The 27,516-nt window shown below is 34.9% G+C and overlaps 1 protein-coding gene across 2 annotated transcripts in view; it reads left to right on the plus strand.

Annotated features, from left to right (window-relative positions):
• Window positions 1-27,516, plus strand: part of TBK1 (TANK binding kinase 1) — a 41,872-nt gene that overhangs the window by 12,981 nt on the left and 1,375 nt on the right. For both annotated transcript variants that reach the window (XM_036458865.2, XM_036458866.2), the window contains 16 exons: window positions 2,241-2,422; window positions 3,998-4,158; window positions 6,021-6,131; window positions 9,719-9,898; window positions 12,110-12,306; window positions 13,739-13,797; window positions 16,281-16,372; window positions 18,626-18,724; window positions 19,489-19,567; window positions 24,137-24,258; window positions 24,356-24,432; window positions 25,036-25,075; window positions 25,799-25,900; window positions 26,028-26,124; window positions 26,707-26,813; window positions 27,044-27,115. In XM_036458865.2, the coding sequence (XP_036314758.1) occupies window positions 2,241-2,422; window positions 3,998-4,158; window positions 6,021-6,131; window positions 9,719-9,898; window positions 12,110-12,306; window positions 13,739-13,797; window positions 16,281-16,372; window positions 18,626-18,724; window positions 19,489-19,567; window positions 24,137-24,258; window positions 24,356-24,432; window positions 25,036-25,075; window positions 25,799-25,900; window positions 26,028-26,124; window positions 26,707-26,813; window positions 27,044-27,115 (1,777 nt within the window). The remainder of the gene's footprint in view (window positions 1-2,240; window positions 2,423-3,997; window positions 4,159-6,020; window positions 6,132-9,718; window positions 9,899-12,109; window positions 12,307-13,738; window positions 13,798-16,280; window positions 16,373-18,625; window positions 18,725-19,488; window positions 19,568-24,136; window positions 24,259-24,355; window positions 24,433-25,035; window positions 25,076-25,798; window positions 25,901-26,027; window positions 26,125-26,706; window positions 26,814-27,043; window positions 27,116-27,516) is intronic.

The following is a 27,516-nucleotide window of genomic DNA, read 5'->3' on the forward strand; positions in this document are numbered from 1 at the left end:
TAGATGAGGATAAAATAAGAGAGAAACAATATACACTACAGCCAGTTTAATCAAATAGAAGTTATAGATGATTGATGCCTTCCTAGGTATACTGGTAGCCCTGAGTTTTCATAATTAAATGATACCCCAAACTTATGTTCATGTTATATTTGGACATTATCTATCTGCTGTCAGATATTTCAAACTATCACTCAGTGACACTGCTTGTCCACCAAAACAACTTAATTTCAGCAATATAGCCACCTTTACTCTTATCAAAAAAAGGAATAATGCCAAAACTGGTTTGGCTCAGTGGTAGAGCGTCGGTCTGCGGACTGAAGGGTCCTGGGTTCGATTCTAGTCAGGGGCGTGTACATTGGTTGCGGGCACATCCCTGGTGGGGGGGGTGCAGGAGGCAGCTGGCCGATGTTTCTCTCTCATCAACGTTTCTAGCTCTCTATCCCTCTCTCCTCCTCTCTGTAAAAAATCAATAAAATATATATTTTTTAAAGGAATAAGGCCATATGAGAAATATATTTTTATGACTACAAGTGTGACACCTTGAGTCTCTAATACTTTTTACTATTTTATGTAGTGAGTCCAATTTACTTTTTTGTGGAATTATTTCTCTAAGATAAAAGATATGTGAAACTGTAGTGAAAGATTAATCTTTTTTGGGAATTTCATTTTAATTTATTGGGATAGCTGGCTAATAACAAACAAGTTTCAGGTAGAAGTAAGTTTTGGGTATATAATTGTGTAGCACATCACTATATATTGCTGTGTGCTCAACATCCAGTCTAGTCTCCTTTAATCATCATATATTTGACCCTCTTAGCCCTCTTCATCCTCCCCTTACCTCCCTTTCTCTTTGGAATCCAGCCTTCTATTAGCTGTGTCTATGAGTTTTATTTGTTCACTGTTTTATATCCCACATATGCATAAAATCATATGGTTCTTGTCCTTTTCTACCTGACTTATTTCTCTTATGGTAGTTTTAAGATCATCCATGTTGTCACAAAATGGCAGTATTTCATCATTGTTTTATGGCTAAGTAATAATCCATTTCATATATTGATATTTATAACTGCTTTATTTAATCATTGATAGAGGGACACTTAGATTGTTTCCAAGTCTCAACTATGTGCAATAATACTATAATAAACATAGAGGTACATATTTATTTATGAAATAAGTGTTTTCAAAGTTTGGGGATAGATACTTAGAAGATGGATTGCTGGGACATATGGTAGCTCTACTCTTAATTTTTTTTTTAATTTTTTTTTTTTTTTGCAAACTTTATCCTGTTTTCATAGTAGCTATACTATTTTACATTCCCATGCGCAGTGTGGGAGGATTCTCTTTTCTCCACATCCTTTCTAATACTTGTTATTTCTTGTCTTATTGATGATAGCCATTCTAACAGGATTGAGGTGGCATCTCATCCTGGTTTTGATTTGCATTTCCCTTATAAGCAGTGAAGTTGAGCATCTTTTCATATGTTGGTTGGCCAGCTATGTGTCTTTTTGGGAAAACTTGTCTGTTTAGGCCTCTGCCCTTTTTTCAATTCCTCACCCGAGGATATGTTTTTATTGATTTCAAAGAGAGAGGAAGGGAGGGAGAGAGAGAAACATTCATTGGTTGCCTCCTATATATTCCCAGACAGGATCAAACCTGAAACTTAGCTATGAGCCCTGATCAGGAATCAAACCTGTAGCAACCAAACAGCCCCCCAGCCAGGGCCATCTGCCCATTTTTTAATCAGGTTGTTGTTTTTTTTTGGTTGTTGAGTTGTGTGAGTTCTTTATATATTTTGGATTTTAGCCTTTTATTGGAGGTATTGTTTAAAATGTCTTCTCCCATTCTGTTGGCTGCACTTTTGTTTTGTTGATGGTTTCTTCTGCAGTGCAGGAAATCTTTATTCTAAAGTTTAGTCAGATTGCCCAGATTTAAAACCAAAAGTAATTCGGGAAGTTATATGCTTAAAGATCATTTTTTCCCATTTCTCTGATGGTATTAAATGGAGACTGGACTCTTTCTTAAACGATCCTTATCATTCTGAAGCCTTTTATGACTCAAGCATGAGATAACAAAATACTGCTACCACCTATTCTTTGACTAAAATGACATGGGGCTGACTTACAGAAAAACTTACATTGAGTGAATACGAATGAATTATATTGATGAATTTGACATGCACAGATATAAACATAGACAACTACATTATTATTATTACCTTTGTTTTATATTTATTGTTGAAGTGGGTGGAATGAATCATCTTCGAGAAAACGGCATAGTGCACCGTGATATCAAGCCAGGAAATATCATGCGTGTTATAGGGGAAGACGGACAATCTGTATACAAACTCACCGATTTTGGTGCAGCTAGAGAATTAGAAGATGATGAGCAGTTTGTTTCTTTGTATGGCACAGAAGAATATTTGGTAAGTCATGCCTTACTAATGTTATTTAAAGATGCTGAATATATTGTAAATATGGGTAGTCAACCAATTACTATACAATGTGTTTTGTAACTTTTAGGACAAAGATTAAAATTTTCTAATCTGATGAATATGGTGTGTATTGAGGAAATCAGAGATTTGTTTCTAAGGGTGCTTTCATTTTTCTGTTAAAAATTCTTACAAGTTTTATAACACTCTTAAATTGTTTAATTTTACTAATGCGATGGATTTTTAGTAAAAGGAAAGCTATCTGTTCACTCCAGAAGCACCTAGGTGGTAAAGGCTTCCTTTTTTGGATCAGAATAGCTAATAGAGTACAAGCTTGTTATAATCATATTCCCTGTAGAGCAAAATTCATTATAATTCTGAAGCAGAATAATCTATTTGGGGAAACTAGTTATTGAAAGACAGAGAGGACCATTGTTAGAAACATATACACAAAAATGAAATGCCTTTGAAAATGTCTAATTTGAAAGTGTAGAAAACTAGAAAAGCTCTATTTATATAGGTGTGTTTGTGTGGGGTTGGTGACCATTTGAACACTTAAGAAAATAATGTTTTTTGCTCTTTTAAGAAAATATTAAAAGTAAGTACATTTAACACATAATCAGGAAATTTATATGTAGCTATTACTAATTTTTCATGGCTCTGAGTTTTCTCTCAAAAGTCTTAGAATCTGTGACTTTTTACAGTTGGATTCTGCTATTTTAATTTTATAACAAGAATAAAGTCTGTGGCCCTAACCAGTTTGGATCAGTGGATAGAGTCCCCAGTTTGACTCCCGTCAATCATACATGCCTGGGTTGCAGGCTCGTTCCCCAGTGTGGGGTGTGCAGGAAGCAGCCGATCAATGATTCTCTCTCATTGATGTTTGTATCTCTCCCTTTCTCTTCCTCTCTGAAATCAATTAAAATATATTTTTAAAAAGGAATTTAATATTTTAACTGTAGACATTATTAGCTTTTTATTTTTAAAAATATATTTTTATTGATTTCAGAGAGGAAGGGAGAGAGAGAGAGATAGAAACATCAATGATGAGAGAGAACTATTGATCACCTGCCTCCTAAATGCCCCTACTGACCGGAATTGAACCCAGGACCTTTAGTCCGCAGGTGGATGCTCTATCCACCTAGCCAAACCAGCTAGGGCTTAAATTCTTTAAAAAAGAAAAAGAAAAGAAAAAAAAAGAATAAGAATAAAGTCTAACCATGATGGCTCCACAGTGCAGATGGAAAAGTTAGTCTTTGATAAGAGCAGTTCCATTGTAACTGGAAATTAGATGTAGAGTATAGGTAGGTTGGTATTTGGTAAAAGGTATAAAAGAGAGTTGGTCCTCTGATTACTTCCATTTCCTCATTGACGAATGCAATGAGGTCATGAAAATTGAGGGTCAAATGAGGTAGGGTTGGAAGTTTGAGGAGAGGAAGACTTGAAACAGTCTTTTAGAGAGAAATTATTAGGAAAATATAGTAAAATTTCTAAGCATTATTGAATACCTATTTTTTGTGTAATGTATTATCATATAACACAAGTTAGTTTTTTCTTTCTTTTTTTAAGCATCCTGATATGTATGAGAGGGCAGTACTAAGAAAAGATCATCAGAAGAAATATGGAGCAACAGTTGATCTTTGGAGCATCGGGGTAACTTTTTACCATGCAGCTACTGGGTCACTGCCATTTAGGCCATTTGAAGGGCCACGTAGGAATAAGGAGGTGATGTAAGTGATTTCTCCATCTAAATGTAAAGATAATTTTTTAAATGTATCTTTATATTATTTTATGTCATCAAATATTAGAGATGTATGCTAGTGAAAATTGATTTAGCCATCATTTCTGGATTTACTAGTAAGCTATTTGCAGCCTTACAAAATTTATAGGCATAATTTTTTATATTGTTTTTAAATATCTTATAGACTATAAATGATATCCAGTCCATCATTAAAAATATACTGCTTTTTGGATTTTCTTTCAGTACACTATTTATTTACTTCTTTTTATGCACTTATTAAGGTTTTTCCTTCATATAACTGAAAAAAAAATAGTAATCTGTGTGCTCTAATCATTACCAGATCTAAAAGAAACACAGTTCTTACCCTGAACTGATTTGATTTCTTTTTCCATTTCAATGTTTCATTGACCCTCACTTTAACACACAAAACATAAAATTGTGCCTAACAGTTAATCATGCTTTTATTGTCAGAGATAGGTTTTAAAGAAATATCAACATTTCTCGCTGCCCCCAAAATGGATTAAATAAAACTGTGGCACTCCCTAATAAAGAAAAAATAAAACTCAAAAGTAATTGGGAATACCTAATGATTTTGTCTGACTACCGTGTGGATAGATATACTGTTAGAATAATTTCTTTATTTGTAAAGTATTTCAACTTTTTAGCAACACTCTTGCTAATAAACATTCAGAGGTACCTGAAGTAGAAATAATGGCTCTGCTACGTCACATTATAGCAGTATTAGTCCCTTTTATGTATCTCATTTATGTGTTATAAATGTATTTATTTATGGAGCTTACCAAAATTCATTAAGCTTTTTCAAGAATTTGTAAGCATTTCCTTAAGAATTCTACCATTCATTGTATTTCCTTCTCTTTTCTTACATTAATCTCACATATTTCTACTTATTTGTCCACAATCAGATCATTCTTATGTGAATGCAACTTATTTTCCCTTCTTTCCTGAAAAGAAATCCTGACTGCATCTGCTGAGAAAGCAGCAAGCAGTCCAAATTAGTTGTGCTGGCTTTACTTAAAAAAATAAAAAATAAAAAATAAATGTTTATTATTGATTTGAGAGAGAAGAGGGAGGGAGAGAGAAACATGGATCTGTTGCCTCCTGTATGCACCCTGACCAGAGATCAAACCTGCAACCTGGGACATCCAGCTTTTTCTTCAGTTTAACTTTATTTTTATCACCTTCATCAAGAATCAAATTAAATTTGACTTTTAGCCCAGCCAGTGGGGCTTCATCTCTAGTGGGGGATGTGCAGGAGGTAACCAATCAGTATTTCTATTTCTCTATCCCTCTCCCTCCCTCTCTCTAAAATCAATAAAAATATTTTTTTAAGACATAAAAATTAAATTTTACTTTTAATTTTATATACACACATATTCCTATCTGTGTATGCAAAGAATCTTTTGGGTACTGTGCTAGGTATAATTTTTTTTTTTTTTTTTTATAGAATGCTGTTGTTTGTTCTGCAGGGATTTCATAGTCCAATTGACTGTGTTTTGGGCTAATATGGTGATCTAGAAACATTCTGTAACATAACTTTTGTGTTTGCTCAATTTTTTTCAGATGGAAAAATTAATATTTTGTTGTGAGCATTCTGAGATCCCAAATGAAAATTAGTTATGGCATATGTAAAATAGCCATACAACTACTATTCTACTTCAGTCAGTCAGATTTAAAGTATTTTGATTGTTTTATGGATCCTGTGAACTCAATCACAAAATTTCGTCTAGTACCTCATTATAGGTGCACCTGAGGGAAATACTATTGCAAAGCCCATTGATAGGCTATGTAATAATGAACTGCTTATTTTATTCTGCTTTTATTCCTCCCTAGGTATAAAATAATTACTGGAAAGCCTTCTGGTGCAATATCTGGAGTACAGAAAGCAGAAAATGGACCAATCGATTGGAGTGGAGACATGCCTATTTCTTGTAGTCTTTCTCGGTGAGTATATATTTCCTCTTTTGCAATTTGGTGTTTGGAATATTAATTAACTAAAATCACAAATACTTGAGTGTAGCTTATCATTGTTGTTTGTTTTATTATATGTTATTAAAGCATATGCTTTGATTTGTGATTTTTGTCTTTGTGGTGATATAAAAATTATATATATAATGTATAATGTATAAATAATTTTGCCAGACCTATGTGAGGACATACATTTTTTTAAGATTGCTTGGAATTCTGTGCAATGTGGGAAACCAGGTTATGGCCTTGGTGTCTTTTGCCTTAATTTCCATATTGCCAGATCACAAATAGTGGTATATTGATAAGAGTAACTAGAATTCTAAAAGAACAGACACTCAAGAAGTTTAATATATCCCCATTTTTAAAGAGTATTCATATTACTCAAAAGGTGAGAAGTAGCCGAAACCAGTTTGGCTCAGTGGATAGAGCGTTGGCCTGGGGACTGAAAGGTCCTGGGTTCAATTCTGGTCAAAGGCATGTACCTTGGTTTCGGGTACATCCCCAGTAAGGGGCATGCAAGAGGCAGCTGGTCGATATTTCTCTCTCATGGATGTTTCTAACTATCCCTCTCTCTTCCTCTCTGTAAAAAAATCAATAAAATATATATATATATATATATTTTTTTTTAAAGTGAGAAGTAATAGTTTTCAACTTACATCGTTTCAAATGTTCATATGGATTTAATTTAGCAGCAGAACTATATATATATATATATATATATATATATATATATATATATATATATTCTCAGATATGAATTCTGTTACCACAAAGAAAGATTTAAAGTAAAATAAATTTAAAGTAAATGCCTTGGCTGGTTTGGGTCAGTGGTAAGAGCATGGCCTGTGGACTGAAGGGTCCCAGGTTTGATCTGGTCAAGGACACATATCTCAGTTGTGGGCTCCATTTCAGCTCTGGTCGGGGCACAGTGCAGGAGGCAGCCAATCGATGTGCCTCTCTCACATCAATGTTTTTCTCTCTGTGTCTCTCCTCCTCCCTTCCATTCTCTCTAAAAGTGAATGGAAAAAATATCCTCAGGTAAGAATTAACAACAACAACAAAAAAAGTAGAGAGTAAATTATTTTAGGTTTTACTCTGGAAATAAAGCCAAGACATTCATCAATATGTAGAATTTGTTATTAATAAATTAACTGCCATTTTTCCTGAGTGTGATAATTGTATATTCCACAAGTGAACACACACATGATTTACTATTATAATTTGTGGGTTCTTTTTGTATGATTTTTAACATATAAATCTATATATGTATTCAATATTTATATAGCATAAGCTAATAAAACATTACTTCTCATTTATGATCCCTTCAATTCACTCAGATCTGCTTTTATCTGCTTTCTCCTTCCCTCCAGCAGGCTCTTTCCTGAGAGCCACAGGAAGGCTGCTCACATTCCCAGACTCACATTCTCACAGCTTTGAAAACTCGGTGGGGGATAAAGGATTTTCTTTCCTGGTAGTTTTAGCAAAGATTTTTGGCGTTGATTCACATTTAACTAACTTATATGCTACCACCTGACCACCTCTAACTAATCATACCAAACCTGGCTTTTTAAATTATTATTATTGATTTCAAAGAGGAAGGGAGAGGGAGAAATAGAAACATCAATGATGAGAGAGAATCATTGATTGGCTGCCTCCTGCACACTCCCTACTGGGGATGGAGCCTGCAACCCAGGCATGTGCCCTTGACTGGACTATCCACTGAGCCAAACGAGCTAGGGCCAAACCTGGCTTTTATACTCATCTTTGCACAGGGATTAGAGTTAGGGAATAGAGAGGTGTAGATTCTCTTACAAAAGGAGGAAATATATATATATATATATTAGGCAAAAATTTTAAATGTTCACTACATATTTTGAAAATTGTTCACAGTCAAGAATATATTTTTAAAACTATTTGAAATTCCATAATTGAGAATCTTTTTGAGAGTATTTTATAATTCAGAGAAAGAATAACGTCCTGTTCATTTTTTAATATATACTTTATTAGTCAAAAGTTATTCATAATTGAATTGGCACTAATTGATTGCTAGTTGATTATAGTAATTTTACTGCTTAAAGAAGTGTCAATGTAAGAAACTAATTTGAGCCAAACTGATCACATATGCTGAGGAGCAGGATCTCAAAGGCTCTGGAGAATGGTAGCTTTCCAGTTTATTTTATACACTAGAATCAAAGGAGAAGACCTCAGGAGAGTGCATGAAATCCATTGGTGAGAGATTAAGGAAGTGGGAGAAAGCATAGCAGAGAAATCTCTAGGATTGGATAAAAGACAAAATGGAGAAACACATTCTTTCTTTACACTTATGGGTACAGGATATTTAATAGTTAACATTTACAGCATGTAGAGATGGCATGCAGGGAACAAAATAACAGTGAGGGGGTCATGTGTTCTGGTGCCCGCAGTAGTGGCTTCAAGAGTGGGAAAACAGCCGAAACCGGTTTGGCTCAGTGGTAGAGCGTCGGTCTGCTGACTGAAAGGTCCCAGGTTCGATTCTGGTCAAGGGCATGTACCTGGGTTGCGGGCACATCCCCATTAGGGGGTGTACAAAAGGCAGCTGGTCGATGTTTCTCTCTTTTCACTTTCTCTCTGTGAAAAATCAATAAAATATATTTTAAAAAAAAAAAAAAAGTGGGAAAACAAAATTACCGTACTCTGACATTTCAAAGGTATGGTATCCTAGAGATGCATAAGAACAAAAGACAAAGTTCACTTAAGGTAAAGTTAATTTTTGCTATGGAAGCTATAGGCCTGCGATGTGACTACTCGCTATGATTTTCCCAGTTAGAAATTTGTGGTCAGGCCATCCTTTGTGGTTATTTCTCTTGGTCCCTAAGTTTGCCAGGCCTGCCATGTGCTCCCACTGAGCTTGCCAGCTTTATTGCATAGCCCCTTTTCATTCACAGAAGTATACTATAAAAGGCATATAAATTCAGCCTTTAAAATTATATATTCCAGTGCCATATTAATAGGACATTAAAAAATAAAGAATGACAGGCCAGTATGACTCTGGTTGACTAAGGTCACTAGTTCGATTCCCCATCAGGGCTCATGCCCGGGTTTCAAGCTTGATCCCAACCAGACGGTGTGCAGGAGTCAGCCAGTCCATGTTGATGTTTCTCAAGGTGTTTCTACCCCTTCCCCTTCCTCTCTTAAAAAAAAAAAATCAATAAAAAACAAAGGACATTATAAACCTTGAAATTAAACAATTATCTTACCTTCATGATCACCTGATTCAAATCAATTGATTTCACCTGGATGGTTTTGTATATACAGTGTTAAAATGTGTTTGGAAAAGTGAGGAAACTTGGGAATGAGAGAATCAAAGAAAATAACCAATAAAAGATAAATTAACATAAAAATACCATAATCCCTGATTTATTGATGAGTAATAAACTAAGGTTTCCTTGCTTTTTGAAAAGTTGGCAGATTTTTAAAAACTTTGGTCTAATCTAATAACAGTTCCTTTGATTTAATAGTAAATATTATGATTTTGTACCTAGATAAAATACACATTCATTCAAATTTTTTTAATACTTTTTTAGGGGTCTTCAAGTTCTACTTACCCCGGTCCTGGCAAACATCCTTGAGGCTGATCAGGAAAAGTGTTGGGGTTTTGACCAGTTTTTTGCAGAAACTAGTGATATACTTCACCGGATGATAATTCATGTTTTCTCGCTACAACAAATGACAGCTCATAAGATTTATATTCATAGCTATAATACGTAAGTACCTCTTTATGTTTTCTTCCTAGATGATAATGTTGTTATATAATAATCTTCATAAATTAGGAGAAAAAATAGAAAAGATACCTCAACTTCACCAGAGGCACCCACTTCCCACTTAGAGAATAACATTTAAGTGCTTAGTAAATTCCTTTTGGAATAAAGGACTCATCTTCTAAGATTTATAGTAAATTAACTTGGTCTTAAACTGCAAGTTTTTCAAGAATATTTTTGTTTGTATGTCTTCTCAAATTATATAATCCCATAACCATAAATAACACCTATCAATAAATAGGCCAGGTTTCATTAAAGTATTGCCCTGTCATATAAAAAAATATTAAAGCACATGTCTTAAATATAGTTAGTGTAGATATTGTTTGTATATGTGGCACAAAACCCTTATTGGGTGCTGGAGAAATAATTTACCATGTCATAAAAAAAATCTGTGTGATAAAACTGCACATAAGTAAATGCACACACACTTACATGTAACACTGAGGAAATCTGAGTAAGATAGGTGGGTCAGCATCAACAGTATCAACATCCTGGTTGTATTGTACTATATTATATGCAAGATGTTACCATTGGGAGAAACTGTGTGAAGGGCATATATGTAGCCTCTCTCTATTATTTCCTACAACTACATATAAATCACCAGTGATCTCCATATAATTTTTTAAGTGAAGGGAAAAAATTGCACCCATTTTATATGCCTTGGTTTTTGTTTTGACAGACTCAAAATAGCAATTTTAATGTCTCATAAAACTCAAAAAGAGACTTTTACTGGTAATTTATTAATAACATTTAATTAAATAAAATATTTTAGATATTTATATCTATGTCTAATATAAACATATTAAACAATATTATAACATTAAAGTATAATATGCACCTTTGTTTTGGTACTTAATAGCCTGAATAAAGTATTATAGTTAGGTGTTGGCCACAATTTCATTTTAAAAGTCTATTGAGGATAAAAAGCTCAACCAAGACCAGTCAGTGTGACTCAGTGGTTGAATGTTGACCTATGAACCAGGAGATCGTAGTTCAATTTCTGATCAGGGCATTTGCCCGGGTTGTGGGCTTGATTCACAATATGGGGTGTGTGGAGGCAGCAGATCAGTGATTCTCTCTCATCATTGATGTTTATATCTCTCCCTCTCCCTTCCTCTCTGAAAATGATAAAAATGTTCATATATATACACACACACACACACACACATATATAATCCTAGATGTGTGTGTGTATATATATATATATATATAATCCTAGATGCAAAAATTTTTAACAATTTTTCCTGCGTCCCACAGCATTTTTAAAAAGTCCCAATTTTTGGAAAGATTGGAAAGATTCTTTCCAAAAATCGGGACTTTTTTAAAAAACTGCAGGACGAGGGGAAAAATTATTAAAAATCGGGACTGTCCCACTAAAAGCCGGATGATCTGGTCACACACACTCTCTCTCTCTCTCTCTCTCTCTCTCTCTCACACACACACAAACACACACTCTCTCTCTCTCTCTCTCTCTCTCTCTCTCTCTCTCACACACACACACACACACACACACACACTCACCCAAGCCTGAGCTAATCTTAGCAAAGGCATGTGAGGGAGACAAATCGTAACATTGCTGCTGAAACGGTTTTTTTGATTTCATGAATCTATTTTGAGAGAATCTAGCTTTTTCCAAAAAACATTTTGAAAATACCTGGTTTTATTAATGAGTTAACAAATATGTAATGAAGTTGTAAGTACTGTTTTCAGTTCTTTATATATTAGTCCTCACAACAAATTTGTGAGGTGGGTCCTGTTATTCCCATTTTACACATGAGGAAACCAAGCAGAGGAGTAACTGAAAGTAACTCAGCAAATAAATGGAATAACTGGAATTCAAACTCAGTCTGATTTCAGAGCCATTGCTCTTAAACTCTGCTATGTTGGCTCCCCATTATTAAATATTAAGAACCCTGTGTATTGTGCATACTCAGTATATGTATGCAAGCAGAAATATTTTAGAATTGCTGTGTAGACAATGTAGATTAAATTGTTAGTTTAATAGACTTCGTAGTGTTCGCATCAACAAAGTAGGGTTTCTGTGGACTGGTTCTGATCTGAAGTACCACTAGAAATGCATGTTGTATTCAGTCATTTTAAAAAAGACTTCATCTCTTTATCTCAGTTATGTTGTCTTTTTGGATTTTTCTCACACAGTGCTACTGTATTTCATGAACTGGTGTTTAAACAAACCAAAATTGTTTCTGCAAATCAAGAACTTATATATGAAGGACGCCGCTTAGTTCTAGAACCTGGAAGACTAGTACAGCATTTCCCTAAAACTACTGAGGAAAATCCGATCTTTGTAGTAAGCCGGGAACCTCTGAATACCATAGGATTGAAATATGAAAAAAGTAAGTTGGGATTTTTCTTGTTCTTATTAGCCATTAAAAAAACTAACACTTGCCGAAACCGGTTTGGCTCAGCAGTAGAGCGTCAGTCTGCGGACTGAAAGGTCCCAGGTTCGATTCCGGTCAGGGGCATGTGCCTTGGTTGCGGGCACATCCCCAGTAGGGGTTGTGCAGGAGGCGGCTGGTCAATGTTTCTCTCTCATTAATGTTTCTGGCTCTCTATCTCTCTTCCTTCATCTCTGTAAGAAAATCAATAAAATATATATTTTAAAAAAAAACAAAAAAAAACAACACTGGCCCTGGCCAGTTGCTCAGTGGTTAGAGTATCAGCCTTCACACCAGAAGGTCACAGGTTCGATTCCTGTTCAAGGGCACCTACCTGGGTAACAGATTCATCCCCCACCCTGGTCAGAGCTTCTGCTGGAGGCAACCAATTGATGTGTCTTTCACATCGATGTTTCTCCCTCTCTCTTCCCCCCTCCCCATCTCTCTGAAAAAAAAGAAAGAAAAATCAATGGAAAAATATCCTTGGTTAGGATTAACAAAACAAAAAAACCTGTAAAAATTATTCATAAAGTTGATTGATGGTGACATTATTGTCGACCTTTCATAAACATTAAAATTTTATAAATTAGTTGAACAAAATTAGTAAAATTTAAAAGTCTTGTAGGTGAAATACAGTTTGATATTAAATATTTTGTTTCATAAAGTGGTAATTTGTCATATGTTTCACTGTAGCTTTCTGCTTTTAGTATTTTACTCATATTTAAAATAACCTTTTGTACCATAAATTTCAGCAAATATTTCTTGTGCCTAATGTGAATGGGACACTTTGCCAGGCTTTAGGGTCTAAGAAAAATTAGATCTGCATTTTGGAGTCTTTTTAATTATTAACTGTTGAAAAAAAACTATCCAGATTTTTACATTTCTATTTGGATTTTGGGATTTTATTTCAGCTTAGAGGCATTGAGCTGGTTGTGTTGGAATATATTTAAGAAAAAAATTAAATTCCTTAGAAATATTGTAGGTAATTTGTTACAGGATGAGCAGCATTGTTTCAAGTGCTGTTGTTCTTTTAAACATGTTTTTATGACTTTTATTTTCTTTTAGGAATAAAGAGGGAGGGAGAAAGAGAGACATAGATCTGCTGCCTCTTGCATGCCCCCTACTAGGGATTGAGCCCAAAACCTGGACTTGTGCCCTGACCTGGAACTGAACCTGCCACCACTTGGTTCATGGGAGGATGCTCAACCCCTGAGCCACATCAGCCAGACTGTTATTGTTTTTTAAGCAGGGAAAGAACATTATAGTTTTTCACTATATTTAATTTGATTTAAAGGTTAATGTTGAAGTTAGAGGTTACTATATGAAGGATACAATAATTTACTCAAAATTCTCTATTTCTGATTTTTAACTACTTCATTTAATATTTCAGTTTCTCTCCCTAAAGTACATCCACGTTATGACTTAGATGGAGATGCTAGCATGGCTAAGGTTAGTATTTATTTATTTATTTTCCTTTTATTTATCTTTTTTTTTTTAAATAAATCTTTATTGTTCATATTATTACAAATGTTCCTCTTCCCCCCGCCCCTCCATTGCTCTCCTCCACCAGGTTCCCACCCCACCCTCTGCCCTTTTCTCACCCCATTGTCCTAATCTATAGGTGCACAGTGTATGTTCAGTTTCTTCCCACATCCCCCTATCCCCTTTTCCCCAAGAATCGTCAGTTCACTCCCCTTCCATACCTCTGATTCTATTATATTCAACAGTTAATATTGTTCATCAGATTTTTGTTTTTTAATTTCCTTGGTTTTTAGATTCACTTGTTGATAGTTATGTATTTGTTGTTCATAATTTTTATCTTTATTTATTTTCTCTTCCGAAAGAACCCCCTTCAGCAATTCCTATAATTCTAGTTTGGTGGTGATGAATTCCTTTAGCTTTTTTTTTATTAGTGAAGCTCTTTATCTGGCCTTCGATTCTGAGTGATAGCTTTGCTGGATAGATTATCTTTGGCTGTAGGTTCTTACTATTCATCACCTTGAATATTTCTTGCCATTCTCGTCTGGCCTGCATGGTTTCTGTTGAGAAATCAGCTGACAATCGTATTGGTGCTCCTTTATAGGTAACTACCTGCTTTACTCTTGATGCTTTTAATATTCTCTCTTTGTCTTTTGCTCTTGGAATTTTAATTATGATTTGTCTTGGTGTGGTCTTCTTTGGATTCCTTTTGTTTGGAGTTCTGTGCGCTTCCTGGACTTGTAAGTCTAATTCTTTCACCAGGTGGGGGAAGTTTTCTGTCACTATTTCTTTCAGTATGTTTTCGATATCTTGCTCTCTCTCATCTTCTAGGACCCCCATAATTCTGATGTTGGTTCGCTTGAAGTTGTCCCAGAGGTTTCTTACATTATCTTCAATTTTCTGGATTCTCTTGCCTTCTTGCTTCTGCGGAGGAGTGTCTTCTGGCTCTTTTATGTTCCAAATCTTTGACTTGGTTCTTGAGATCTTCCATTCTGTTTTTAGGATTCTATATAATATTTTTTATTTCAGACAATGTATTCTTTATTTCTTGTTGATCCCTTATTATTTCTTGTTGATCCCTTATTATTTCTAGTTGATCCCTTTTCATAACCTCATAAGTCTCGTTTATTTATCGGCCTTTTCTAGGAGATTCTTGAACAACCTTATAAGTGTAGTTTTGAACTCTATATCCAGTCGCTTTTTGTCCTCCATTTCTTTCATTTGTGATCCATTTCGTTGTCTTGGCATTTTCGTAGCTTCCCTGATAGGGCGGGGTTTCAGGGTGGAGCCTACAGGCTTGGCTTCCGTCAGCCACGCCCTATGCGGCTCAGTAATCCCCAGGGTCCTTCAGTACTCGCTGCCAGCACCTCTGAGAGAAAGGTGCCCTGGAGTTTCGCCTACTACCAAACAGTCTAGGCTCTTCCCCAATGAACCCGGAACTGAGGTTCGGTTCAGTTGGAGGTGGGGTTGGAGATGGCTTTCAGAGCAGACTGGGGCTTTTGTCTCCTTCCTGCCAGGGCAATCCCACGGCACAGCCAACCGTCCCTTCTCTGCCCGCACTGTGCCCGCCTCTGGGACCTCCTTTCGCCGCTCCCCCGGGGTTCTGCATCGCAGCCCAGCTCCCTCTGTTTGAGCTTGGGTCCCCGGGGTCTGGCCTAGAACTGGGCTTCAGAACAGTCGGAACTGGGGCCCAGCACAGTTGGAGCTTTTATCTCCTTCCTGCTAGGGAACACCAGCCAGGCACTCAGCCGCCCCCTGCTCTCCTGCTTCATCCTCTCCGTGCGCGCCGCATGTCTCCGTACCTTAGGCTTTTACAGCTCCTCCGTGCTTCCTTCTGGTTTTCTCCTTGCTTCTTGTTGTAGAATTTCCAGTCAGTCAACTTTCCTGTAGTTCTGGGTAATGTCCATTTTATATTTTAATTGTATTTTATTGAAATTGTTGTGTGCGGCTGCTGCTAGGTGTTTACCTGTGCAGCCATCTTGGATTCTCTCTAAGGTTAGTATTTAATTAAATTACTATATAAACATCTGAGTTCAAATTATCTTATCAATAGTGGAAGCAATAAAATGTATTTTTTATATATATATGTGTGTGTGTGTGTGTGTGTGTGTGTGTGTGTATATATATATATATATATATATATATATGGCTATTTGATTTAGGAAATCATTCACTAAATTGTTACCCATTGCAAATTATTTTGTGTTCTTTCTTTTTGACTTTATAGTCTTTTTTTAATTCACAGAAAACTTTCTCAGTGGAGGCAGTGCATGTTTAACATTATCATAGCATTAAGGATGAAATATTCATTGCAGTTATATCTATTCTTAGTTTTTAAAAATTGGTATTTAATTGTGTTTTTAAAAATATGTTTGAAAATTTTTATGTAAAAGATTTCCTTACCCTGTACCATAGTTAGCACCAGATAATAACATTTTGCATTTCTTCTTTAGGCAATTACAGGAGTTGTGTGTTATGCCTGTAGAATTGCCAGTACCTTGCTGCTTTATCAGGAATTGATGCGAAAGGGGATACGATGGTTGATGTAAGTAACAAGTGGAAGTTTAAAAGTTGATCTTCACATAGACCTCACTAAATAACTGTTAACCACCCCATTTCTTCAGACTAGTTTGGGTCAGCTGTTTGATTTTATTATAATATTTTGTTTCACATTTAGTTTATAAAACATTTAGCAGCTATTTTATTCATTTGATGTTTATAATAACCATGTGAGACAAGATATTGATATCTGAGTTTGAAAATTTATACTACATTTACTATGTGATGGCAAATGAATTCCTTTTCTGAGGACCTTAACTTAGCTGTCATTTTATTGTCTTGGAAGACTTAGTCATCATTGTAATCCAGTACAACCTGTACTTCCAGGGTTTTTGTCCTCAGAATATTCCTCTATTTCCTGCCTTTTTCCTAAGTAAAGTATATACCCAGCTTTAAAAACAACAACACAACATTATTGAAATATAATTCACATGCTATAAAATGTACCCATTTTTTTTAAATGTGCACTTCAGTGATTTTTATATATTCAGAGTTGTGCAGTCATCACCCCTAATTTTTGTCACCACAAAAAGAAACCTGCACCCATCCACTCCCCACTTTTGTTATAACCTCCTAGCCCTAGGCTGCCACTAGTATACTTTCAGTTGTTGTAGATTTGCCTGTTCTCATTTTATAAATGAAAGCATATGCTATGAGCACACACTCACCTTGATAAGCAATTTAAAAGCTAATTTTTGTTTTTTACTAAGTCACTTAACATAGTTATTCTGGGTCAACATACTGCTCATCTAGTTCAGTATGTTCCCCCTAAAAGTGACACTAGGAAATGTTTGGAAAATGACCCGTTTTTAACTTTTCATGATTTGTAGATATCATCTTTGCTTCTGGTAGAAATGGGGAATAAATGGTGTCTTTTAAGAATCATAACTAGTTCTATACAACATCATTTGAAGTTTTTGAATGTTACATACCCACAGTAATGGCCTCATGTTCTCTGGGCTCCTAGTGTTCTTCAGTTTAAATGCATTTAACAGCTTCTGTGTGCCCACCTAATACCTAGCCTTCCCTTCTTGCAAAAACATGTATAAAGCATGTCATCGTTCTTGTTCTGCTGCTGCTTCTAAGGAGGAAAAGGGCTCTTTTTTCCCCTTTTACTTTATGTTTAATCCAAAATGTGTGCATATATATATGTTCATTAGCCTGTGTTTTTCTCTTTTCATTAAGAAGCCTCTTTGCTTTGACTAAGTAGTTTCTGGAGAAATATAAGTGTTGACTCCATTTGTCTTCACAGTATTGTTACTAACAGCTCTCGTTTCTCTTGCCCTTGTTACCTACTCTAATCACTGCTCCCTGAAGCTTTTACTTCTTTCACTTTTGAGCTTTTAGTTTATTAAGTCATGAGAAAATAGTTTTAATGTAGACCACTGTTGGTAAACTTCTTTTTCAGTTAGTAAGGTCTCTTTGTTTTTATAACCTTTAAACATGCAAATACTATTCTTAGTAAAAACGAGCGTCAGGTCTTAGTTTGTTGACCCTTGATTTAAACAAATGCCCTTCAATTATATTATTTACTGCTAGTAGCCTATTGTGCGATATTGCATGCAGTAGGCTGGGAACCGCAGCCCTGCTTCTATGGGAGCCCAAAGCCGGGCGGCTTCTGCAGAAGGCAGAAGCGAGCATGGGCTCTGGGAGGGAGCCCTGCTGCTTCCGTGGGAGGTGGGCCTGCTTCTCCTTGTCTACGGAGGCTGCAGGCCAGCCTCCCTGTCCCTCAGAGACCCTCTGCAGCCGGGGCTTCTTAGCGGCAGCTCCCCCAGGACTGGGGGACTCTGGTGAGATTGAAGGGACTGGGTGCCCCCATCTTGTGGCGGAATGATGGTTAATTTGCATATTACCCTTTTATTAGATAGAATGTCATGCTGCTTCTTGAGAGGTTATCTTAATTTAAAGTAGAAATTGAACAGCAGTCTACTATGAGTAGTAAAAATTCTGGTCGTATATAATGTAATGCTATTCAGCTTATTTCTTTTTATTGTAGATTAGTTTTTATTTTTAATCTATTAATGCTTTGGGTTTCTAAATTGTTAACCTAATATGTAGTAATGGTTTATGCCCTAGATATGTATAAGACTCAAATAAATGCTTTTAATAATAAAAAGTGAATTGGCTCTCATAATATATCAAGACGGTTAAGAAATTTGAACAGGACAGCAATGTAATTAGTGGCAGGCAAGAGAAAACAAATAATTCCTTCGATATACTAATGAGAATATTTTTTTAGAGAATTAATTAAAGATGATTATAATGAAACTGTTCACAAAAAGACAGAAGTTGTGATCACATTGGAATTCTGCCTCAGAAGCATTCAAAGTATGAAAGTGTGAGTAGGTTATTTCCTTAACTAATGGTTGTTAAAATGTTAAATATTGTTACATTTTGTTTAATTTGTTTAATTATCCTTGACACATATTGCATGCTATGCAAATGTTTGTATTAAGGCACTACCATAGTCTTAAGTTTCTACCTCACAATGGCAGAAAAATATCCGGTTGTCTCAGTAAGAAATGAACACCATCTCTGTTAGCATTTCTCATTCCCTTTGTTAGGGAAAAGATAATCTGAGCCAGAAACATCTCCTGTTAAACCTTGCAAAGCAGATGCTCTGAATAGGAAAATAAAAAACCTGCAATCAACAAAGGAAATAGGAAGAAGTATTCTAGAATTGTAGTTTTGTAGTATTTTTAGAATTTGGTGTTTACTTTGGTAAGCTTATCCCTGAGAATGATTTTTAAAACAGAATATTTTTAAATTTCCCTCTTCATAAGCTATACTATTTGTACTGCATAGGAAACAGAATTTACTATTGACCACTATTAATTCTGGCATAAGACTATATGAAATTTAAGTTGTCTTATATTTTATCTCTTAACCTACAAGTTTATAAGTAGAAGTATATAAAATTCCTTCTTTACAAAGACATCAAGTTTTCTTAAAATCTATTGCTTAGTAAATTTTGTATTCAGAATTTTATTCTTAAATTATGATGATAATGACTCAAATGTAATTTATAAAAATTCTTTTTTAGATTAAAAATCTGTATATTCATATACTCATTTAATTTTTCCATACTTGGTTTTCACACAGATATGAAAAGTTGTTGAAAAACAATCTAGAAGCAACAGACTTAAATGAAATTTCAGACATACAGACCAAATTGTTAAGAGTAAGTATTTACAAAATGGTAACAATCATAGGCTCATAATCAATTTCTTTGCTGGTAAGAATAAATCTAAATTTTGCCAGAGAGATGATGTACCTAAAGGATACCTAAAGTATTCTTTTCCTGTTTTTAGGAACTATTTATAATATTTAAATACCCTTTCTGCCATGCAATTCTTTTCTTTTTTTAAAAAAAGTTTCTTTATTGATTAAGGTATCACATATTTGTCCTCAACCCCCTATTCCAACACACACACACACACCCCCCCCCACTAATGTCCCCACCTCCCTATTGTCCTTGACCACTGGTTAGGCTCATATGTATGTACATAAGTCCTTTGGTTGACCTCTCCCTTTTATCCCCATCCTCCCTTTGAGGTCCAACAGTCTGACCCATGGCTCTTTATCTCTGAGTCTGATCTTGTTCATCCATCTATGTTGTTCACCATTTCCCCTAGATGAGTGAGATCATGTCCTACTGGAAATATACTTATAAGAATAAAAAAATGAGACAAGCAATAATCGTTATGCTGAAAGGCATATGAATCAGTCTGTAGAGAGTCTGCCATGCAATTCTTTACGGTGTTTCCAAATGCCTGCTTTGCTTTAAGCCCATTTCTCTCTCCCTTTCTTCCTGTCTCTCTTGAAAATTGATAATGTTCTTATGGTGCTGCTATGGCAGTTAAAGCAAGCTCATAAATGTAATTTAACAAACAGAGTACTTAACTTGCTTAGAATTAGATGCAAGTTAGGAAAATAACAGATTTTTTTCTAAAATAAAAAGTAAGGAAAGAAAAATTTAGGTTCCTAAAGGCAGGAATCATTTCTTTACCTAAAGAAATTAGGACAAAAGTCTCTCTTCTACTGAAAAATATAGTAGCATTTCAGGTAGTTTCTGGATCTCTTATTATAATGTGTTATAAAAGAACTGATTACTAACCCCAGGATTACCTTGCTATTCTTGGCTGGTGACTTAAGCAAGGCCTTTAATTCTTTACTTCCTTATTTTCTTTTTCTTTAAAATATGCAGTTTCTTATCCTGTTGTGCCAATTAAATGAGATAAATAAAAATGCTATACTCCTGCAAACTTTTAGCATTTGAAGTATTCTTTCATGAAATGGATGTTTAAAAGGAAAAAGAACTTGATACAGTACCCCTTTTCTCTTTTCAAGCTTAGGCTGATTTTTAGTTTTGTTTTGTTTTTCCCTTCAATTTTATGTTCTAGGACAGTGATTTTGAAAATATGAGTCATGAACAATTAGTAGGTTGTAAGTTGTTAAGTGTGTTGCAGTCAGTTAAGTGTGTTAAATGGAATGGAATAGAAAGTGTTAGCATGCATCACATATGATAAAGAAATTACTGTTTCAAGAAACTCAGTTCAGTTACACACACACACACACACACACACATTTAAGTGATACAGAGTTAAAGTAAAGTGAATGTCATGGTCAAAAAAAAATTTTTAATCATATAGAATAAAGCAAATAAAAGTTAAGAAAAAAATTGTCTTCCCCAATATTTGCTTGTTTTTTAAATCTTTTTATAAATAAATCTTTATTGTTCATATTATTACAAATGTTCCTCTTTATTTTTCCCCTCCATTGCTCCCCTCCACCTGGTTCCCACCCCACCCTCTGCCCTTTCCCCACCCCCCATTGTCATCATCAATAGGTGTACAGTTTATGTTCAGTCTCTTCCCACACACCCTACACCCCTTTTCCCTGAGAATAGTCAGTTCACTCCCTTTCCATACCTCTGATTCTATTATATTCAACAGTTAATATTGTTCATCAGATTTTTAAAAAAATATATTTTATTGAGTTTTTACAGAGAGGAAGGGCAAGAGATAGAGAGCTAAAAACGTCGATGAGAGAGAAACATTGACGAGCTGCCTCTTGCACACCCCCTACGGGGGATGTGCCCGCAACCAAGGTACATACCCTTGACTGGAATCGAACCCGGGACCTTTCAGTCCCCAAGCCGAAGCTCTATCCATTGAGCCAAACCAGTTTTGGCCTCCTTTAGATTTTTTTTATTAGTGAAGCTCTTCCTCGCCCAGAACTGGGGTTCACTGCAGTCGGAGCTGGGGCTCAGCATAGTCCGGAGCTTTTGTCTCTTCCCGCTAGGGCAATCTAACAGCACAGTCAACAATCCGTCCTCTGCCCACAATGTGCGTGACTCCGGGGCTCTGCCTTTAGCCGTTCCCCTGAACTTCTGCCTTACAGCCCAGATTCCCTTTGTATGTGTCTGGGGTTCAGTGCTGTCGGATCTGGGGTTCAGCACAGTCCAGAGCTTTTATCTCCTTCCCGTTAGGGAACGCCAGCCAGGCACTCAGCCGCCCCTCCTCTCCAGTTCTATCCTCTCCGAGCACGCAATGTGTCTCCGTACCTTAGGCTTTTAAAGCTCCTCTGATTTTCCTTCTGGTTTTCTCTTTCCTTCTCATTGTAGAATTTCCAGTCAGTCGCCTTTCCTGTAGTTCTGGTTAATGTCCACTTTATATTTTAGTTGTATTTTTTGAAATTGTTGTGTGAGGCTGTAGCTAGGTGTTTACCTGTGCAGCCTTCTTGGATTCTCTCTCCATTTGACATCTTTAATTCCGTAGTTGTAGGACTTCCATTCAGCCACATTTCAGGCATTCTATAGTTTATTTGTATTTGTTATGTGGTTGTAAGAAAAATCGTTCCACATTTACCTGTGCCACCATCTTAACTGGAAGCACCAGCAATCCATGTTTTAACAAGCCTTCCATAAGATTTGGATGCTGCTAAAGTTTGACAAGCATTATTTTAGCTCTCTTTTTATAAATTATTAAATGATCATTACCCTGTGAGCAGACAATTCTTATTTTTTGTATAATACTATTAAAAAGCATTTTTCGCCGGGACCGGTTTGGCTCAGTGGGTAGAGCGTCGGCCTGCAGACTGAAAGGTCCCGGGTTCGATTCCGGTCAAGGGCATGTACCTTGGTTGCGGGTGCATCCCCAGTAGGGGGTGTGCAAGAGGCAGCTGATCGATGATTCTCTCTCATCGATGTTTCTAACTCTCTATCCCTCTCTCTTCCTCTCTGTGAAAAATCAATAAAATATATTTAAAAAATTATAAAAAATAAAAAGCATTTTCCAGTTTTGGGGTTTTTTTGTAAAACTATCTTTTTATAGACATAATATTGTAGCCAATGAATTTATTATTATTTTTAGACGTATAGCCATAATAATAATTATGGATATAATAATTACTATTATTATCTCCGTAGTGTTGGTTTTTTTTAGGTTGCTTGACATTTTCACACTTCTATGTAATGCTGTAAAAAGAAATAACTTTATCCATAAACTATTTTCCATATTTTAGAATATAAGGTACTTAAAGCATATTAGTATACTTAACATATTCTTTTTTTATTTATTTATTATTTTTTTAATTAAGGTATTATATGTGTACATATCTTACATTGCCCCCCCCCACTCCCATACATGCCCGCCCTCCCCAGAGTTTTTCGTCCATTGGTTATGCTTATATACATGCATACAAGTCCTTCGATTGATCTCTTATCTCCCCCATATCTCCATATCCTCCCTTCTATAACTTGACAGTCTGTTTGTTGCTTTACTGTCTCTGTATCTACTTAACATATTCTTAATATTAATGTTAAAGAAGACATAAAGCAAGGAAAGCAAGACATCTATTTAACCATAAAACTTAAGATTTCTGTATGTTAAAAAAATGTTAAAAAGCAAATTGAGAAAATATGGTAAAAGGTTTTTTAAATAAAAATACCTCAATCAAATTGATTAGGAAAACATTAAATCTGCAGTTAAAAGACAAAGAACATTTAGAAATTATTTTAAAGATCAATAGACCTAATGAAACTCTTGTAAAAAGATGTTTACAATAATAACAGCAAAATGTGTATATATAACAGAAAGGTAATGTTTGTGTCTTTCAAATTAGTCAGGTTTAATCAGATTTTTTCGGTTCAACAGGTGGGGCCCCAAAGTGTGCATTTGTAGCATGTTCCTGTGTGAGCTGAGGCTGCTGGTCCAGTACTGACAAGAGTGCAGTAGAAAGGGCATGACTGTTTGTTGCTAGTGGCAGTGTAAACCACCACTGAAAACTTTTTTTGAAAAGCAGTAGTATGTGTCAGAATTCTTAATAGTTAGATATGTTTATTCTTTAAGTCTGGCCTTTATCCTTTCTTTAAGAATTTTACAAATGCTTAGTTCTGTGGTAGGTAAATGATAAATACTAAGCTTAAAGTGGACAGGATCTTAAATGAGATTTCTTTTCATTTTCTATTTTAAAAGGCATTATATATATTTTTGGCATCTGAATATATAGGGCACAGTCTTGGCTACCTACATTTTATCCTTGGGGCTTAATTATTGAATAGAGTATTAACCATATTTTACAGATAAAGAAACAAGCTTAATTGAATGATTAAGTGTATTTGTATATTCTAACTTTGAATTTAAATAATCCATAAAGAAATATGATTAAGACTTTAGGCTCCATTGGCACTATGATTGTCACTTCTGATTTTTTGGTAATCTGGATCTGATCCATTGATTTTATTTAGCTTTCCTGTTCTCGGGGAACAATAGAAACCAGTCTTCAGGATATCGAAAGCAAATTATCTCCAGGTGGATTGCTGTCAGATACATGGGCCCATCAAGAAGGCACTCAACCAAAAGATAGACAGTAAGTTATAACTTTATTGGTAGTTTTCGCTCTTATTAATAATACACTTTTTCACATCGAGTCAGTTAATTTATTTGGGTTTTTCTTCCTTAAACAGTGTAGAAAAGCTACAAGTCCTGTTAAATTGGATCACAGAGATTTACTATCAATTCAAAAAAGACAAAGCAGAACGTAGTAAGTAAAATTTGCCATTTATTAATCTAATAAAATCAGCCCTACTTACTAGTTGTAATTCAGCTTATAGTGAAGAACAAATTTAGTATATTTATAAAGGTGGCTGCTTAAGTTATTTTTCAGAAATGTGATTTTGTCAGACATTAAATGTACTAAAATTATTTTTAAAACCAACCTTTTGGATATTTCAAACCAGGGGTCATGAACTCCACAACCTCTAGAGGCCGGCACATAGCAAGAATAAAATTGGCCGGTAGAGACTGAGGAGAGCTGGAGAGGAGACACCCCAACCAAAGGGGAGAGTCACTAGTTAAATTCACCTGATTTATTGCCCAGTCTCTCTATGTCTCAAATAGAGCTAGAAAAACAGGTTTTATTTGAAATAATCTGTTTTTAAATGTTGACAGCTAATACTCCTTTTTAATGTTAACACCTTACAGACCAAACGAAAGCACTTGTGGCCTGTATCTAACTCATGGGTCACGAGCTAGTGACACCTGTTTTAAACTCTTAGATTTTTTAAAAGTAATCTCAAAAGAAACAATACTGTGTGTGATTTTATGATTGTACATTTACAAAAGTAATATATTTTTTTACTTTTAGGATTAGCTTATAATGAAGAACAGATCCACAAATTTGATAAGTAAGTGTCCAGATTATGTTTAATAATTATTTTCAATTATGTTATTTATGTAATTCTTCTTAAATGTTAAATTAATTACAATTTAAAATACGTTTTAATCTTGGCTCTACACAATTATTACTGTGTGCACATATCTGAGGCTCACTTATCTAGCTCCAGATTGAGAGGAGCTGAGGTGAGAGAAAAGAGCAGGCTTCTCCTGCCTCAAGTGCTTCTATTGCATAAGGGCGGATAATGGAAAACATAGGCGAGTACAGACTTAACTACCTTCTTTTTTCTTTTAATATTTTTATTGATTTCAGAGAGGAAGGAAGAGGGAGAGAGAGAAAGAAACATCAGTGATGAGTGAGAATCATGGATTGGCTGCCTCCTGCAAGACCCCCACTGGGGATTGAGCCCACAACCCGGGCATGTGCCCTGACCAGAATTAGACCTGGGACCTTTCAGTTTGCAGGTCAATGCTCTGTCCACTGAGCCAAACTGGTTAGGGCTTAACTACCTTCTTAACCTTAATTCAATAAATTTTTTTTTTTTTACCATTCTCCCTTCTCATTCTCCTTCTCTTGCTGCTATAATGTCTGTTAGAAACATTTGGCCTTTGTACAATAAATATTCTAAAGTCAAAACTTTCAGGAAACAGATTTTACATATTGGAAAATTTTTAAATATTGGAAATAGAAACAGTGATATTGGTTTAAGCCTCTGATTATTTCTAAATTCTAGGCAAAAACTGTATTACCATGCAACAAAAGCAATGACCCACTTCACAGATGAATGTGTTAAAAAGTACGAGACATTTTTGGATAAGTCAGAAGAATGGATGAGGTAGGTAAACTATTTGGGGGCAATGAGTGATTGGTTGTATAATACACATTTTAATGTATATTATATATTTTATGTAGGAATAATATTTCATTAGATTGCTTATTAATTGATTCTTTTTGGTTTTCAGAAAGATGCTTCATCTTAAAAAGCAGTTGTTATCCCTAACTAATCAGTGTTTAGATATTGAAGAAGAAATATCAAAGTATCAAGACTATACTAATGAGGTACAGCTATCAAAGTATTTAGGGGGAAAGTACCTTTTTTCCTATTAGAAAAAAATGGAAATAAATTCTTTTTCGTTTACATTTTATTATGAATGAGAAGGGAGAAATAGCATATAATATGCATGTATCAGCTCTACTTGCCTGTTTGTGGGATATAGAGATATATATTTTTTAATCCTCTCATGAGGATATGTTTTTATTGATAGAGAGAAGCTTCAACGTGAGAGAGAAACATTGATCAGTTGCCTCCCATAGGCACCCCGATCAGGGATCGAGCCCACCACCTTTTGGTTTACAGGATAACACTTCAACCAACTAACCCACCCAGCCAAGTCTGTGGTATATATTTTGAGCCAAGTTTTAAGAACTTAGATGTTTTACAGTTGAAAACATCTGGTATACTATTATTTTATCATCCATAACAAAAGATTTTTTTTAAAACAGTATTCAAGTATTATATCACTGATGGTTTTGTAATTAAAATGTAAGACTATAAATAGCTTATTAAAGCCTATACTATTTGATCTAAGATCTGTAGTAAGTATTTTGTTCTGTGATTGATGTGGGATTTTTTTTTTTTAGTTACAAGAAACTTTGCCTCAGAAAATGTTTGCAGCCTCCAGTGGAATCAAACATACCATGACTCCAATTTATCCATGTTCTAACACATTAGTAGAAATGACTCTTGGGTAAGAAATTTATTATTTGATAACTATAATATTTCCATTTGTTTTTGTTTTCGTTTGTGATCTTGATCTTATATATTGAAATTTTTTATATTTGTTGTGAATATGTTTGTAAATATTATCTAGTGACTAGTTTAAGCTACAGAACTGAAACATAATATAAATACAATTCTAAAATATTTGCATACTTTTTTGGGCAGATATGCTTATATATCTTTATTTTGTATGTATAGTATGAAGAAATTAAAAGAAGAAATGGAAGGGGTGGTTAAAGAACTTGCTGAAAATAACCATATTTTAGAAAGGTGAGCTAATGCAGGTATCATTCTGCCTGTGATTTTATATGCAGTCAAGTACATACATGTCTATACCTGTATCTCTCTGTCTTCCTATATTGATAGATTAGGTAGTGGGAAAGCGATATAAAATCAGGACCCTTATGTTTGGTGACTTCATGCCTTTTGATTTGTTTGGATAAAACTGTGTCAACTATGATTGATTCCATTTTCTAGAAGCACTGGTTAATAGAATTATTTATTTGCTTATTTGAATCAGTTTGTGGTAATTATTTCATATATACTGTTTTCTCATTAGAATTATTTTCCATTTTGGAATAAAAAAATTTTTTGCATATTATTTTTTATAAAATTTTCTCATTAGAATTATAATTTTCAATTTTAGAATCAGACTTGCTTATAAGATGCCA

The sequence above is a fragment of the Pipistrellus kuhlii genome, unplaced genomic scaffold (genome assembly GCF_014108245.1).
Source record: "Pipistrellus kuhlii isolate mPipKuh1 unplaced genomic scaffold, mPipKuh1.p scaffold_m20_p_3, whole genome shotgun sequence".
In the NCBI taxonomy this organism is placed as follows: domain Eukaryota; kingdom Metazoa; phylum Chordata; class Mammalia; order Chiroptera; family Vespertilionidae; genus Pipistrellus; species Pipistrellus kuhlii.